This window comes from Rhamphochromis sp. 'chilingali' (genome assembly GCF_963969265.1).
Source record: "Rhamphochromis sp. 'chilingali' genome assembly, chromosome: 19".
NCBI lineage: Eukaryota > Metazoa > Chordata > Actinopteri > Cichliformes > Cichlidae > Rhamphochromis > Rhamphochromis sp. 'chilingali'.
In genome coordinates, this window is record NC_137946.1 from 13,047,937 (window position 1) to 13,064,101 (window position 16,165).

The window sequence follows — 16,165 nt, forward strand, 5'->3', positions numbered from 1 at the left end:
CGCCTGGACATTTGCAGGACTTTGTGTGGGGTAATGGGGTCGTCGGGGACGACTGACCCCTTAGGTGGGGGCTATGTAGCGGGTCAGGGCTGTTCGGGGTTCTGTTTGTACGGTTATGTTTTGTTTATGTTGCCATAGTGACAGGTGACGCCCTCTGGCTGCGACGGTGTGTCCTTCCGGGGTCAGAGGGTGCCCTGTGTGTTGTTGTTGTTGTTGCTGTGCGGTTGCCGCGCTGTGAGCAGTTAGCTAGCGGCAGTGTTCTTCTGCAGATGTCAATAAACGGCTGTACTCCCTGGCTAGCTCGCGGGAAGCAAGACCAAACGACACCTCCGTCTCCTCCTTGTCTGAGCTCGCCACAATATTAAACATATCAGGTCCCCATAAGGAGAATCATGTGCTAACGGCTGTCTAAATGACTCGGGTAAAGTTTGTAGCATGCATTCTTGTTATTTTTGTCTGCTTCCACTTGTCTTTGCACTAGGATGATGTCGGCATAAATGTGCAGTCATATTCGTTGTGTTCCCACTAGTGCTGTCAGCGTTAATCTCGTTGAAATGACGTTAACGCCACAACACGGCAAATCTCCGTTAACGAGCTACCCCTGATCCCCCCGTGCGTGGGGCTAGACGGCCAACACATTAACGAGCTAACTGCGCTAACACACTAGTTCCCACCCATGTAATTGACCATTGCGTGGCACATCCAACATACTGTTTTACTTTAGTCCATGACGCGCTTACCTTCAGGGTCATACGTCACATGAAAACCAAAATAATTCCAAACGCCAGATCTGAATGAGGGTGGGGGAGGTTCAATTTGGCATGTTGCAAGGAGAGCTTAACTTCTGTCTCGCTAGCTTGCCCTGCGCTCTTCCTTCTGGCAATGCTGTCTGTGTTGAACGCTCAGTGGATCTGCGCTTGACAGTGCAACCTAGGCGGAGTAGTTGAACGGAGATCCACTGAGCGCTCAACACAGACAGCATCGTCAGAAGGAAAGTTGATAAAATAAATTACAAATTTTGTATTGTTCGATACATATGCGTACCTAACCGAAATCACTGTATCGAATGGTTCAATATCGATACGAGTATCGTTGCACCCCTAATATATATATATATATATATATATATATATATATATATATATACTTTTTTTGTATATTTTTTGTATATTACCATCCATCTTCTGTGTGTCCAATTCAAGGTCACAGGAGCATATCTCAGCTGTTATACAGCAAGAGGCACGGTACATCCTGGACAAGCTAGGCTAACACAGAGACAGACAAACATTCACACCTACAGCCAGTTTATTGTCACATGATCTCATCTCGTTTATGTCTTTGGACTGTGGGAGGAAGCCAGAAGCCGGCGCAGGGAGAACAGAACTCCACTCAGAGAGGCCCCTTGCAGCACTAGTTAACAGGTATCCTGGGCAATGCACCCACAGAGTCCGTGGAAGCACCTTTGTGAATAAGCTTACTAGCTTGCTTAGAAGCCAGAGGCAGTTGACTAATATTCACCTTCCCTAAAAATTAAAGCAAGATGACTTTGGCTATGTCCACCTTTTTACAGTCTATTGTGAAAAGCGGACGTCTTTCACCAACCGAATGAAGACTGATATTGACATTATATATCTACAGAGTTGAGAAAAGAAAAACAAAGCATCAGTTACAACGGTAATGACTTTATTTTTGGAATAAATACACTAGTCTCAAAGACCATTACAAATGCCTGTGTAAAAAAAAAAAGATTTTTTAAAAAAAGAGTATTTACATTATTTTTTGCACAGAGCTGAATAAATGTATACATAGTATACAGTACAGCCTGTGTTAGTCATTGGTTTCTTTTGCTGTACAAAGTGCAAAAGCGGATTTAAAAACAAACAAACAAAAAAACAGCCAACTAACATGAGACTTACCCTGTAGTCGGATGTTGGACTGGTGAATGTGACCCCTTCAAATAAAACAGAACATAATGGATTACAGGATTCCGAGTCTGTCGACAGAACAGCTTGGCTCAGGCTGTGAGGCCATAAGAAGATGGGGATCCAGGAAAACACATTCTGTCTGTGATTGTGTTATTGTTATATTGATAATAAATTAGCTGTGCTAACTGTGCCGGACGAGCATGACTTAACAGGCTTCACGACTGGCTGAACACTATGAACTACGAATAATGTTGCTGAGGTCAAATGAAGGAAGTGATCACGAGAGAGAGGATCTCAATGCAGTCTGTGTGTATTTGCGTGTTTATAGTATCTGGCTAGGCCGCTATCTTAGGTCAGTGTTTCCTGGCCTGTGTTGTTTAGTCAGTGTGACTTCATATTCAACCTTAAATTGAAACATGATGTGTACAACGAAGGTGATCTCTGTTCATGTTTTGAAGAAATCCTGGCTACATGATAATCGTATGTTTTGCATCTTTAACTCCTAAAACGTCGCAGTAATAGCAGTCTTGATTGACTGCAGGAGTTAACTACCAAACTGTAAACGGGTGGTGGTAGGAATAAACAGTGCCACATAAGTATTCACACAGCAATGAAAATGATATCAGTTTCATTTCAGAATCAGTTGGAAGATTTTAAAATTCCTTGTGATTCAAAAAAAAAAAAAGATGGCCGATAAAACATAAACATGCGTGAGATATTTTGAAACTATGTTTTAGTCAAACTGTTATTCATACATGTCACTCTTGGTATAGTTGCTATTTGAAAAATGACTGGAGTCGTTTTGTAAACTACCCACAGCTTTCACTAATCTGCAGCCTGCACAGTTAAAGTATTATGACATGAAATGGGTTCCAGACTCAAAAGGTAAACTAGATTGATTGCTTGCAAATGGACATTCTGTATCTGCTGACAGTACAAGGAATTCAACTAAATTTTATTTGACCTTGATTATCTTGTATTGCCATAAAACGTACTCCTGAATAATGCTTAAACAAAGTGGCAGTGAAAGATAACTTTCAGCATTCATCTTCCAGGTTTGAGTGTTGATATTCTTCCAAGCAGGTGTCCATCATCCTCTAACAGCCCAAGTGGAAAAATCCATGTCTGACAGATAGAAAAGATACTTGCAGATGGAATCAATTCACCCTTTTAAAACAGAAAAAAAACACTTGTGTCGCTTATAGGTTTAAGTTACTAGCAAGGCGTCATGTTACAGAAATCCAGCTCCTGTGGTTTACGAACGCCAGTGCAGTGATCTCTTGTGAGAAGATGCCCAGTTTGGCTTTGGCAGTGCAGTGGTCGTCTCTTGAAGCCCTTCCCGCAGGTTATGGAGCACGGTGACCACTGGCCAATATACCACTCAGGACATGGCCCTTCACAAACCCTGGTGGCTGGAGGTCTGTGCGAAGAGTCACAGTTCCACCCTGGCTTCCCGTCTGGTTTCAAACACTGCACCATCCTCCTCTGGATCCCACGGCCGCAGGAAACGGAGCAATCATCCCAGCCTGTGGTAACCCACTTGTCCAGAATGGGCTCCTCCTTTTTGTAAGACATCTTTAGGGTATCTGTGTCTTTCTCCTTGACACTATCGTCACCCAGGACACTGTTTTGAGAGTTTACCCTCTCATTCTTCTTCAGAGTCTTGTCTTCCTTGACCTGACGGGCGAGGTAGAAGGAGTAGCGGATGCGAGGAGGTGTCAACTTGCCTGCACACAGGACCTCCACCGTCAGGGCTTCTCCCAAGGGCTTCATGGCCTGTATGGTCTCGGAGAGGCCGACTGTGCCACTGTAGCGCAGCAAGCTTCCCTTTACAAAGATGTCCTTCTCGCCAGTTGACACTATGTAGTTCCCATTGAGCAGGTAATGGCTGTCACTGTTCTTCACGGCCAAGTAGTTATCATCACTGACCATTCCCTTGTAGCCTCGCTGGCGGATGTCTATATTGGCTGCACCCACTGGCAACATGACAACGAAGTTGTAGCCATGCCTGCAAGCCAAAACATTTTAGAGTCAGTGGGGGCTTGTAATAATGGAGCGAAAATGATAAAGTTATGTTGAAGTGAGTGGGGGAAAAAGAATGACCTAAGCAACGCTTTGTAGAGCCCGTCCCATGATGACATAGTGATACTCACACAGGCTTTGTGAAGAGTCCAGACACTTTCTTGCAGCCCTTGTTGTCACCTCCACAGATTCCACAATTATCAAACTTTTTAGTGGAGCCAATTTTGCTGTCACAGCCGGTCTTAATGCACTTCCCCTGGACACACACTCCCGTGGAATCTGGTGAACATGGAGTCCCATCAACAACCTTGGATGTAAAAACACACGAAGCGTTAGCTTCTGCATTCACATCAAAAAACTGTTACAAATGAGTTCACTTGTTCCTTTTATACTGGGACAATGAACTACAGGGAGTGCAGAATTATTAGGCAAATGAGTATTTTGTCCACATCATCCTCTTCATGCATGTTGTCTTACTCCAAGCTGTATAGGCTCGAAAGCCTACTACCAATTAAGCATATTAGGTGATGTGCATCTCTGTAATGAGAAGGGGTGTGGTCTAATGACATCAACACCCTATACCAGGTGTGCATAATTATTAGGCAACGTCCTTTCCTTTGGAAAAATGGGTCAAAAGAAGGACTTGACGGGCTCAGAAAAGTCAAAAATAGTGAGATATCTTGCAGAGGGATGCAGCAGTCTCAAAATTGCAAAGCTTCTGAAGCGTGATCATCGAACAATCAAGCGTTTCATTCAAAATAGTCAACAGGGTCGCAAGAAGCGTGTGGAAAAACCAAGGTGCAAAATAACTGCCCATGAACTGAGAAAAGTCAAGCGTGCAGCTGCCAAGATGCCACTTGCCACCAGTTCGGCCATATTTCAGAGCTGCAACATCACTGGAGCGCCCAAAAGCACAAGGTGTGCAATACTCAGAGACATGGCCAAGGTAAGAAAGGCTGAAAGACGACCACCACTGAACAAGACACACAAGCTGAAACTTCAAGACTGGGCCAAGACATATCTCAAGACTGGTTTTTCTAAGGTTTTATGGACTGATGAAATGAGAGTGAGTCTTGATGGGCCAGATGGATGGGCCCGTGGCTGGATTGGTAAAGGGCAGAGAGCTCCAGTCCGACTCAGACGCCAGCAAGGTGGAGGTGGAGTACTGGTTTGGGCTGGTATCATCAAAGATGAGCTTGTGGGGCCTTTTCAGGTTGAGGATGGAGTCAAGCTCAACTCCCAGTCCTACTGCCAGTTTCTGGAAGACACCTTCTTCAAGCAGCGGTACAGGAAGAAGTCTGCATCGTTCAAGAAAAACATGATTTTCATGCAGGACAATGCTCCATCACACGCGTCCAAGTACTCCACAGCGTGGCTGGCAAGAAAGGGTATAAAAGAAGAAAAACTAATGACATGGCCTCCTTGTTCACCTGATCTGAACCCCATTGAGAACCTGTGGTCCATCATCAAATGTGAGATTTACAAGGAGGGAAAACAGTACACCTCTCTGAACAGTGTCTGGGAGGCTGTGGTTGCTGCTGCACGCAATGTTGATGGTGAACAGATCAAAACACTGACAGAATCCATGGATGGCAGGCTTTTGAGTGTCCTTGCAAAGAAAGGTGGCTATATTGGTCACTGATTTGTTTTTGTTTTGTTTTTGAATGTCAGAAATGTATATTTGTGAATGTGGAGATGTTATATTGGTTTCACTGGTAAAAATAAATAATTGAAATGGGTATATATTTGTTTTTTGTTAAGTTGCCTAATAATTATGCACAGTAATAGTCACCTGCACACACAGATATCCCCCTAAAATAGCTAAAACTAAAAACTAACGAAAAACTACTTCCAAAAACATTCAGCTTTGATATTAATGAGTTTTTTGGGTTCATTGAGAACATGGTTGTTGTTCAATAATAAAATTATTCCTCAAAAATACAACTTGCTTAATGATTCCGCACTCCCTGTATTTGTTATATCAGGTAAACTACCTACATGACTTCGTAAGCGTACACAGAATGTCATAGTATAGTGCATGTTTTGAGATCAGCCCTATTTCCAGTGTGTATGCAAATGTGATATAGAAAAAGTGTGCAAGGTTTTTTCATCCTTAACTATTAACTTCAGCGCATTTTTTAAACTAAATTCTACATAAAGCCTGCTGCCGGCTAACTTTTAAAGCTGTGAGTCAGTGGTTAAAACATCCAGCTGACCTGTGCTGAGCTGATCTACGTGTCCCCTGAGTTCTCCCTATCTGCTCCTTCTCAGCTGATTTGATGGACTGAAGTGCGAACTCTGTCTCTCTGCTGCAAAAGCTCACTCTACGCCCTGCTATCTGAAAAAGATAAACTGTCCTCCTCCTCCTCTTCTTCATTCTTTCCCCTGCTCTGTTCAGAGACCAGAGGCAGCTGGATGACATATATTCTCTTTGCTATCGCTGCCTCTAAAAATAAAAGGATTTTAAGTGCTAATGTATTTTGACTTTTGACTGATCGTCAATCAGATTTTCTGTCTCTCGAGTGCACCTTATTCTTACCTTTGATTCCAGGACGTTGAAGTAGCCCGTACCATTAGCCCTGCAGATTAGTTTGCACCTGTCACTGAGGGACACTCCAGAGTACTTTGGTATCCACACCACTGAGTGGCTGATACGGTTACTGCTGAATCTCTGGCCGCTACTCTCACACTGCTCTTCACGGTATGTCTTACCTACACAGAGAAGGAGGGACGACATACAAGGTGAGAGGTGGGATTGCTCTAGCATAAATACGTAACTGGATATACTTGTCTGTGTTGAGAGATTTGTACCTGTGTCAGGGCAGCTGTTCAGGTTGCAAGAGCGGTATTTGACCCGAACTCCTTGGCAGTATTTACCCCCATTTGATGGAACTGGGTTGTTACACTCTCTTTTTGACAGCTGGACACCACCACCACATGTGCGTGAACAGGTACTGAACAGTCCCCACTTGCCCCAGCGGCCGTCCACCTGAAAATAAGAATGCATAAATAAAAATGCAAATAAATACTATTATTATTCATATCCTCATAAAGGTATGTCCTGACAGAAAGAACTGCTTGAATCTTACCTTCAAGTTGTGAAGCTGCTTGTCAGTGCAGACCCCTCGGTCGCAGACCTGTCCGTCCCCACACTGAGTGCCATCTGCCCAGGGAAAGTGCCGAGTCATACACACTAAATGTCCGCTGGACTTTCCAGTGCACCACAAACGACTGCATGGCGGCTGCATGAAGGGACAAGGCTTAGAGCCTTCACCAAAGGCGAGCTCACACTGGCGTTCGAGCTTGTAGGATGATCCTGGCAGCGTGTCAGGTAGGACTAGCGGTTTCTGAGGCTGGTCGAGCAAACAATCACCTAAGAAGAGGGAGATTCAATAAGCCACACAACGACGCAGTATGACCTTCTTCTTCTGTGGAGACTTTATGACACACAGGTATAAAAGATGCAACCAAAATACACAAATGCACGAAAAACACAATGAAAAACAATGTGTTTATGCTTATTCTCAAATATTTATATGGTCCTCTTCATTAAATGTGTGCTTTTTCTGCATGTTGTGTTGTGGTGGGTGGGATTGTGGGTGGGCACAGGAAGCAGTCATTGCCCTTGTGATTTGGCCTTTGATGCAGTATATGCAATGTATGCCACACACACAGAAACATGCATGAGCACACCACACACAGTCATCCCCACCCCAGTCCCTTCCTCAAACTCCCCCTAAAAACCCACAAGCCTCTCCTCTTATTTTCCATCCCAGCCTTGTTGCATGACTTGCAGTTAGACTAGAATATTGATAAAAAGGATATGAAGCTAGATAGTGCTGCAAAAGTCAAAGGCATCAAAAGCTACAAATACATACCTTTCTGGGAACAGACTAATATTAGGAAGAGTTTGGCAAGTAGGTGCAAAATGGAATCACGAAAGGCCAACATGAGTGGATGAAAAAGGTTTCCAGGAGAAGTTTTTTTATCCCCCAGAAACATGCAGAACTTCGCACTCTTATGGGGAATTTTCACATACAAACACATTAATCTGCGCTTGGAAAAACTGGGTTCCCCCACTTGAACTGTTGAGTATGCCATTCATGTTGTGGTGAATTCGCAGCACATTATAAGCGAACTGCGGTGCGGTGGTAACAGTCCCACAGATGTAGCAGAAAAACACACTGATTATCAGATAAGGCAATGCTGTACAAACAAATCACTCTACACCAAATAAGCTCAACCTCATCTCTTCCTTCCTAGTCTCTCTCCATAGAGCAATCATAGAAACAATAGCTGGTGGTGTGTGTGTGTTTAAACAGGTTACAAATAGGTCTGGACACAGCGCTGAATGAAAATTACCACAAGCATGTGGCAACATGCTTTTTCCACCCCACTGCTTTTTGAAGTTTAGATTTTATGACAGATGGCCAGGAGAAACCAGGTTACGATGCTGTCACAGAAATCACTCCCTGATATTCCTCTAAACTAGTACTTTTGTCCACAGATTATTTCCAAAATGAATAGAGAGAAGCAACAAACAAAAAATGTCTATTTGGAGTAAACCTGCATGGGAAACATTGTGCAGATACACTTAGTGGTCCAAACCGCTGTGGTGACTCTCCCCAGACAAAAAGGCCTGTAATTTGGGACAGATGTGGGGGCAGTTTTAAAATAAAAGTTTAGAATTGCTCCAAGGCCAAGTGCTGTGGTCTGTCCTGTTTGGCAAACAATCTGCATCCAAATGAATGAATTTCTTCTTGGCTATTGCAAGCCTGTTTTTTTAAGAGAGGTTTGGCAGATGTGAGAAATCAAGCATAGGTGGATATTGAAATGAATCCATTCTCTCGCTTGCATTTATCCAAAAAATGATTTCAGTAATGTTTGGAATCAGGGCTTGCTCTTCAAAAACAAAAGCACGGTTGTCATTTGAACAAAACACAGCTGTGTGACCAACACAGTGAGGACAATGCCTTGCTATATGTTTGTAAGTCATTACTGCTTCAAGATTGTTTACAACTATCTATCCAACTCTGGCTTTCGACCTTTTCAAGCATGCTATGAGGCTGCTTTCAGGCTGGAAACACTGAGGTCAGAGGTCAAGAGTACTCACCATGCCCGCCGTCCAGAAATTCAGTGATGATTGCGGCACTGCAGGGGGACCAGGGGCTGGTACGGTTGATCTGAATAAGTGTGGGTGACATCATGTGGTTCTCCTGCATTTTTCCGAACAGGTCCTCACAGGATCTCACATTGTCATGTGGCATGTTGAACACATGCCCTGTGGAGAGGGAGTGAGATCTCAGATGTCTTTCATGAGTGCACAGACTGTGATTATGCATATACACTTTCAGGGACACTGAGATATTAATGTGGACTGAATGAAGGATGACGTCGACGGAGCATACCGAGCTCATGAGCAGTGGTGAAAGCTGAAGGAAGGCCGTCGTCTTCGATTACAGAGCAGCTCCTCTTGGGGTCGCACATGGTGCCAACATCTGCCATGCCAAGTGTGTCACAGGTGGAGGCGCCGCAGAGGTCCTGGATGAAAAAAGACATTAGCATGATTACATCTGAAACAATGACAGCTAAAGGCAAAGTCAAACATGGGCTTGCATCCATCCTTCCTCTTAACCAAAGTCTGAATCACAATGGTGCTCAAGGCTAGCCAAGCTAAGTTTGTCTCTCTATGACACAGAGACACAAAGAGAGTTACAATATTTGTCTTCATTTATCGTTTTAGTCACTTCTGGGTAGTGGGTACTATTTATAAATTTACCGCTGACATATTAACACCCTTTTCATTGAGTTAAAAACTCATTAACATACTTTAGCTGCCTATTTTACACAACAAGGAGTAAGTGTTGTTTAAGGTCAACATATTTGTGTTTTTAGCTGCTTTTTTGGCAACTTTGTTCGGTACACTAGAAAAAAAATGATGCCCAAAATGCTGACCTTAACTAATTGAATTACATGTAATTTTTCCATGTGATTTTGCTACATAAGTAAAATGTAAAACATTTAATTTAATGGACTCTGATCAAATGGAAGCACATTTTTCATAATGATTAATTATTTCAATAGGTAAACTTTTTATTTTATATATTTCAGTTTCATTTTATTCAAGATTATTGCTTCATGATTGTAATTGTGTCACTTGTTATTGGTCTTTGATGTGTGATACTGAGAAACAAAATGGGCTGCAGTGGATTAACGGTAAATCAAAGTGGTAACAACTGTGTGCCAAACATTTAAACAGCACAGCGGCCTAAGACACTCCACTTTGTTTTGATAATGGCATTTGATGTATTTTTAAGATAACATAAAATCCAGTTGTAGCTAAATTAGACAATGATTTCTGTCGATGATCACAGAATGGCTCCCACTGAGTTATTTGCAGTGTTATGGGAAAGTGTGACAAAGCTAAATAAAGGTTATTCACACAAGATGGCTCAAGAGTTGGCAGTTTGTCTTGTAATCGGAAGGTTGCCGGTTCGAGTCCCGGCTCCGATAGCCTTGGTCGTTGTGTCCTTGGGCAAGACACTTCACCTGTTGCCTACTGGTGGTGGTCAGAGGAGAGGGTCTGGTGGTGCCAGTGTCTGGTAGCCTCGCCTCTGTCAGTGCGCCCCAGGGCAGCCGTGGCTACAATGTAGCTTGCCATCACCAGTGTGTGAATGGGTGGATGACTGAAAGTAGTGTAAAGCGCTTTGGGGTCCATAGGGACTAAGTAAAGCGCTATACAAATACAGGCCATTTACCAAGACATTTATTTTCAAGTGATCAGCGTGACCTCAGACAGTTTGGGTTATGAATCTGTTATTGGTCTGCATTTTTCTTTCTCAGAGATTGAAGTTTGTTTGAAACTGGACTGCAGCTTATCCTCATTCTTGCCCTGTCTGGCTTTTTTGTGGTGATGTCACCTTGTTCCCAGACGTCGACAATTAACTTGTCTGAGTGCGATGCTATTAGGCCGGTTGAAATCATGTCCAGTTTATGAAAGTACAATTATTAAATTATCCTTTATGTTGTCTTGATGTCATCGCAGCAAGATCTTCGTTTAAGAAATTGGGAAATTATTCAGTCGTGTCAAGCACTGCTTTCCACCACCCAGTCTTTAAATCTTTTTAGTGGGAAACAGTGTTTAGAGCACACCTTCTCCTATGAGGTAATTTAAATAACCCCAACCATAACATTTCCATGCCAGAGCAGAGTTTCCAGATGACCTATTTCTCTACCACAGGTTTTAAAATCCAGTCTTAGCGAGTATGCATTTGGAGCTGAACCTCCTAATCACAGGACAACTTCGGCAGTAACCGCTGCAAAGAACCACCCATCTGCCTGTTCCCTAAACAGCACTGTCCCTACATACCCCAAAACACAGAAAACCAGTGGTGGTCAGCTGTTACAGATAAAACACCAGCTGAGTCTCCTGCAGCCCCTGCAATCCTCAGCCGTGCTTAATGTAACCATTAAACATGGGGCCAAGTGAAGACCTCGAGTGCTATGACAAATCATTCCTAGAATAAACCACAAAACCACAATTGTACACCAGTGCAAATCTAATCCAGATGTCCTCATGTGCTTGGAGGACATCTGAAAGTTTGGGCCATTTCAGTAAAAAAAAATAGAAGAACTGCAAGATGAACAGGGGAGAAGAAACACCCAAGTCAATGAGTTTGTTGTTTGCTATGACCTACTTCCCACATCTGTCATCTGTCTTTGCAATTTTGGTGTTCCTGCGAATTAACAAAAAGAATAGAAAAACAATACTTACCTCAGCGGACTAAAATTCCCATTTTGTTTTGTGTACAGATTTTATTGCTTTTAAATCCCGTCCAGCCTGTTACCTGTTTGTGCTTTGGAAACAATATTCAAAAAGCTTTGAAAAAGGTGCATCTCAGAGTTTTATAGGTCTGATGCAGTATCCTGGACCGAGTTTATGACATCTGGACATTCTTTGGTGAGCTCTTTTCTTTCTCAGCCCATTATCTATCATGTAAGAAAAGGCTGTGAGCTAAAGTACAGTCACCTCCTCTCTCCCCGGGGGAACTTGCATTCTAGCAGATTTATGGTCAGATTTTATCTTTTGGCTGCTCTCCTACAATAAACATTCTGTGCAACTTAGCGCACTTTGCGGCATTCTTTGCACAAAAATCACGCTGACTATACTGTTTCGGGACAACCGCAGTTGCCTCCGGACAACACAGAGTTGGTCTTCATAAAACCTACAAAATTACACAATGGGCTGGTGTTAAGTGGAGAATGAATGGGCTTTGAAATATCTGTTAAAAACTGTAGTAAACAAAGGAAAATACTACTCACTAATTGGACAGACTTAAAGTCATTGTGTCATGATGTAGCAGAATTGTTAGCAGACATGTCAGCAGAATCCTTGAGTTTAAGAGGGGAGACCGTTTAGGCCTAAACTGAGAAGAAAATAAAAAAGGAAAAAATATATGTCAATCTAATTGCAGTGAACAAAGCCTGACAGGTTTAACTACAATCTCATGATCAGTAAAGGCCTCTCATGCAGTACACCGGACCTTGAAATATTTAGAGCTTGTTAGGTACATGTTTGCAAACCCCACTATTTTATTTATTGCTTCAGGAAACAGTGATTGTGCTAATAGATTCAATATGAAACTGACTGTAAAAGGTCAGTGAAGGCCTGTATCCTCTAGATTCCTGGTGTTGAGCATGAGTTTGATTGGGTGGTACTGTAAAGAAAGTTTTATGCACCACAAGCCACTGTTTAGACTTTTCATTTGTACACTATGTTAGCATTCGCTCATAAACTCCATGTTTTGTTTTGTATACACTTTATATGTGATATTACACCAGGAATCTGTTGTTCAACACACAATGGTTAGAGGTGAGATTCCTTTGTTCAACCTGCTGTGTTAAAAGGAGGCTTTTTTCTGAATCCCTGCACTTGTTACACCTCACTAAACCTTTGATTGCTTGATGCCTGTCTTTTTGCTTTATATAGTAAATTACATCCTTGTGACTCTCCAAGCTGACTTGGGTCGTGTCAAGTGGCTGCAGAGTTTATAACATCAGCTTTAAACTGATGTTTAAAGCTGATGTTTAAAGCTGAATGTTACATTCTTGTAACATTCTTGTTTTTGGAACACTTTTATGGAAAATGCTGACCATCTTAAGCTGTCGATATCTATTCAGCTAGGACATACTGTAAAAACTTGTGCAGAACCACCGTGGCAAAAGAAATGGAGGAAGCATGTGACAGACTGAAGAATTGCCAGGGAAAGATGCAGTCCAGCTGCTGATGTGGAGGAGTTTGTTTCAACATAAAGCGAACAGGTGAGTCCAAAACATGCAGGCCTGTAACTCTGACATCCACAAAGGACCCCACCGCCACCACCCTCAGTCCCTCCATCCCATCCCTTCAGGGGCCTGTTTAATGAGGAGCAGGCAGCTGCAGCAGAATGGGAACAGCTGAGAAAAATAACACATCCACACAGTACATCCCCAAGGGCACTGACGCTCATTATATTCAGTAAATTTGCAGGTATAACAAGCAATAGTTCACTTATCATTATGTACTACTAAGGCTGACAGAATACTATGTTACCATTGGCTCTTTTAACTCTGATAGCACAGGTTTTAAGACGACCTTGTGACTGCAAGCTAAAAACTTTCACTGTAACTAAATCAGTTGGGCTGACTTGTCAGCTTTATTGCAAGTTTTCACAGTGGTAATGGAAGCGCATACATCACACTGACCAATGAATGTGAGCAATGACTTCATCTCTGACCTTGTGTCATCTTGCAAATATTTGGGAGTGCAGGGAGAAGTCAGAGGTGGTTTGCAAGTCTATAAAACTGCCCTCTAAGGATCTATGACGAGCAATCAAGTCTGGTGCTCTGTTCAGCTCTGTGTGACCCAGCCTTGGTGTCAAAGCTGTGATGCTATTGGTGGACTGCCTGCATGCTCCCTGAGTTCACGAGAGGCGGAGAGTGTTTTCAGAGCAAATCAAAAACGCGTCAACTGGAGTTTTACTTATCACAAAGTTATAAGAGTACATTGCACATTTTCCTTCTCAAGATCAGAGGTTGCTTTACAGTATGTCACTCATTAAGGTGACACAATGCATGTGCGAAAAACAAACATTTACGTTTTCTGTGCGTAATTGCGCTTACAGAACATATCCCGCTCTGGTTTTACCCCAAACATGTGTAACATGAACGATACTAAAAGTTCTCTTTACCTGTCTGGTGAAAAGAATAGCTGTGTCCCAGTACTCGGGATGCTTGTCGTTGTTTTTGTTCATCTTTTTTTGCCAAGTGCAAAAGTTCCGCAGCGTCATGGCTGCGTTCCCGGACACCTTGGGTCCTTTGTCCTCCTCGGATATAATCATGATCTTCACAACTGTAATGCTGATGGAGTTGAGGATGCTGGGATGCTTGTACAGCTTCGCTGCCACTGCCATCAGTGTCAAGAGGTAGTGCTTTAAGTCATCTCCGTGGAATTTCGCCATGGACTCGTCCGCCACAACAAGCGTCTCCACGTATCTGGGGACTGAGGCGAACCTTTTGGCTCTCCCCATCCTATTCAGCATCGTTTCTGTCACATTGCTGTGGTCCGCCAGTCGCTTGTATTTCTCCAAGGACTGCGCAGCCTGGAGGCTTATGTCGCTGTCCACTGCGCACCTGGAGGTAGAGCTGGGCTTCAGGTTGTTGCTGGCTCTGCGCCGGACGATGTGCGCGCTCTCTGCGCTTCTGGTGTCATTTTGTACCGGGCTGATAAAATATTCCCAGCCGTGGAAGCCAAATGCACCTTGCACACCTTTGCAGAGACTGAGAGCGGCATAAGAGTACTGATCAGCGTTCACATATCCAGAATAAAAACACCGGGTCAGGTCAGTGGTGACATCGGTATCGGAGAGCCACAGTGCGCCTTGGTTAGAGATGGAAGGGGCAATGAAATTAGAGTCTCGCTGTAAATCGATCACTAATTCCTGCTTGAAAGCTTTAATCTTTAGGACATATTTTCTATTAAGGAAATCCACGTCGTTATCAGAATCCGTCCTTTCATCGCTATTCATTCTAATCGGGAAGCAAAGTTCACTCTCCATGCAACGAGCGAGCTTTAAGAGTGAGACCACAAAGTAAAGGAGAAAAGTTGATCTGATAAACATGACGATGTTTGCATTAATCAAAGATTGCAATGACCAACGGGGGGGAAGAAAGAAAATCAGAATGATGAAGAATCTACAAGCTCAGTGGCGGCGGCGAGAGGATCGGGATGAAGAGCATAATCCAAAGCGCTAAAACAGTGCAGGTCGTACAAGTCCACTCAGAGAAAACTCCTCCTGGTCATTCTCCACGTGTGTACTCAGTCGACTGCTGCCTTGTGTGGAGCTTATGCATTTGGTCATGTGTAAAAATATGGAAACACAACCTTTCTTTGCTGGGGGGAAGTCTTTCGAGGCGCTCATTGGATGAGCTTCAGCCTTTTCTTCTTCTTCTTCTTCTTCTTCTTTTTTTTTCTTTTTTTTCTTGCCGCCTCTTAAAACTCATCAAACAGGCCAATCAATAAGTCACAACGTACAAAATATGGTGAATTAGCAGATCTTGCACTTTACACTCAGACTACTGCACATCCACTACTCCATTAAATCTTTAGCTTTTGGTCACATGGAGTGAATAAAAATCTTTAATGCCACATGCATATTCAACAGAAATCCCTGCACTTCATTTGTAGTTCATAAGGCGAATAAGAGCTACAAGTACTGCATGTTTAACGGAACACCGGAGAACGGGCAGCAGGAAAATAACAGGCACGATTAAATAAGGGGTGACACAGGCCACTATCATACTGCAGCTGAAGTTCCTCGGAGGAAGATTATAAGTTGTAAGGATTCAGCATCACTTTTTCTCCATGTTGTGATTAGGTCCGTTTCTGAGAGAATCACATACGACATCTTGTGGACAGAATGATAATAATTCTATAGCAGGGGTCCGAGGGTATTCTTTTAAGACTGCCAGAAAATGTTAGAAAGTAACTACTCTAATTATTTTTACTCAGCTACAGCCTAATTTGATTTAATTTTACTTCTATACAGGTGGATGGGGCTGTTGCTAAATGATACTTCTTTATTATTTCTTTACGGATTAAAATCTTATTTGCAAAAAGTATCAGCATTTGAATTAAAGTTGTTATGTGAGACATATTTTGTACTATTATACATTTTAAA

General features: G+C 42.8%; 1 protein-coding gene across 1 annotated transcript; it reads right to left on the reverse strand.

Moving 5' to 3' along the window:
- Window positions 1-1,676: 1,676 nt before the first annotated feature.
- adamts15a (ADAM metallopeptidase with thrombospondin type 1 motif, 15a) lies at window positions 1,677-15,311 on the reverse strand. The gene is made up of 8 exons (XM_080867116.1): window positions 14,177-15,311; window positions 9,356-9,488; window positions 9,061-9,228; window positions 7,037-7,320; window positions 6,759-6,936; window positions 6,487-6,659; window positions 4,079-4,254; window positions 1,677-3,933 (listed from the first exon to the last, which is right to left on the reverse strand). Exons 1-8 carry the CDS (start codon window positions 15,104-15,106, stop codon window positions 3,141-3,143), a joined length of 2,835 nt encoding a protein of 944 aa, XP_080723242.1. The 5' UTR covers window positions 15,107-15,311; the 3' UTR covers window positions 1,677-3,140.
- Window positions 15,312-16,165: the final 854 nt, after the last annotated feature.

Bases quoted from the DNA above. Each gene is read 5' to 3' on its own strand.
- adamts15a (XM_080867116.1), bottom strand. From the start codon at position 15,106: ATGTTTATCAGATCAACTTTTCTCCTTTACTTTGTGGTCTCACTCTTA. The intron at 4,255-6,486 runs GTAAGAATAAGG...TTTACATCCAAG, and splicing joins TCAACGTCCTGGAATCAAAG to GTTGTTGATGGGACTCCATG. The intron at 3,934-4,078 runs GTGAGTATCACT...TTTGGCTTGCAG, and splicing joins GGACTCTTCACAAAGCCTGT to GCATGGCTACAACTTCGTTG.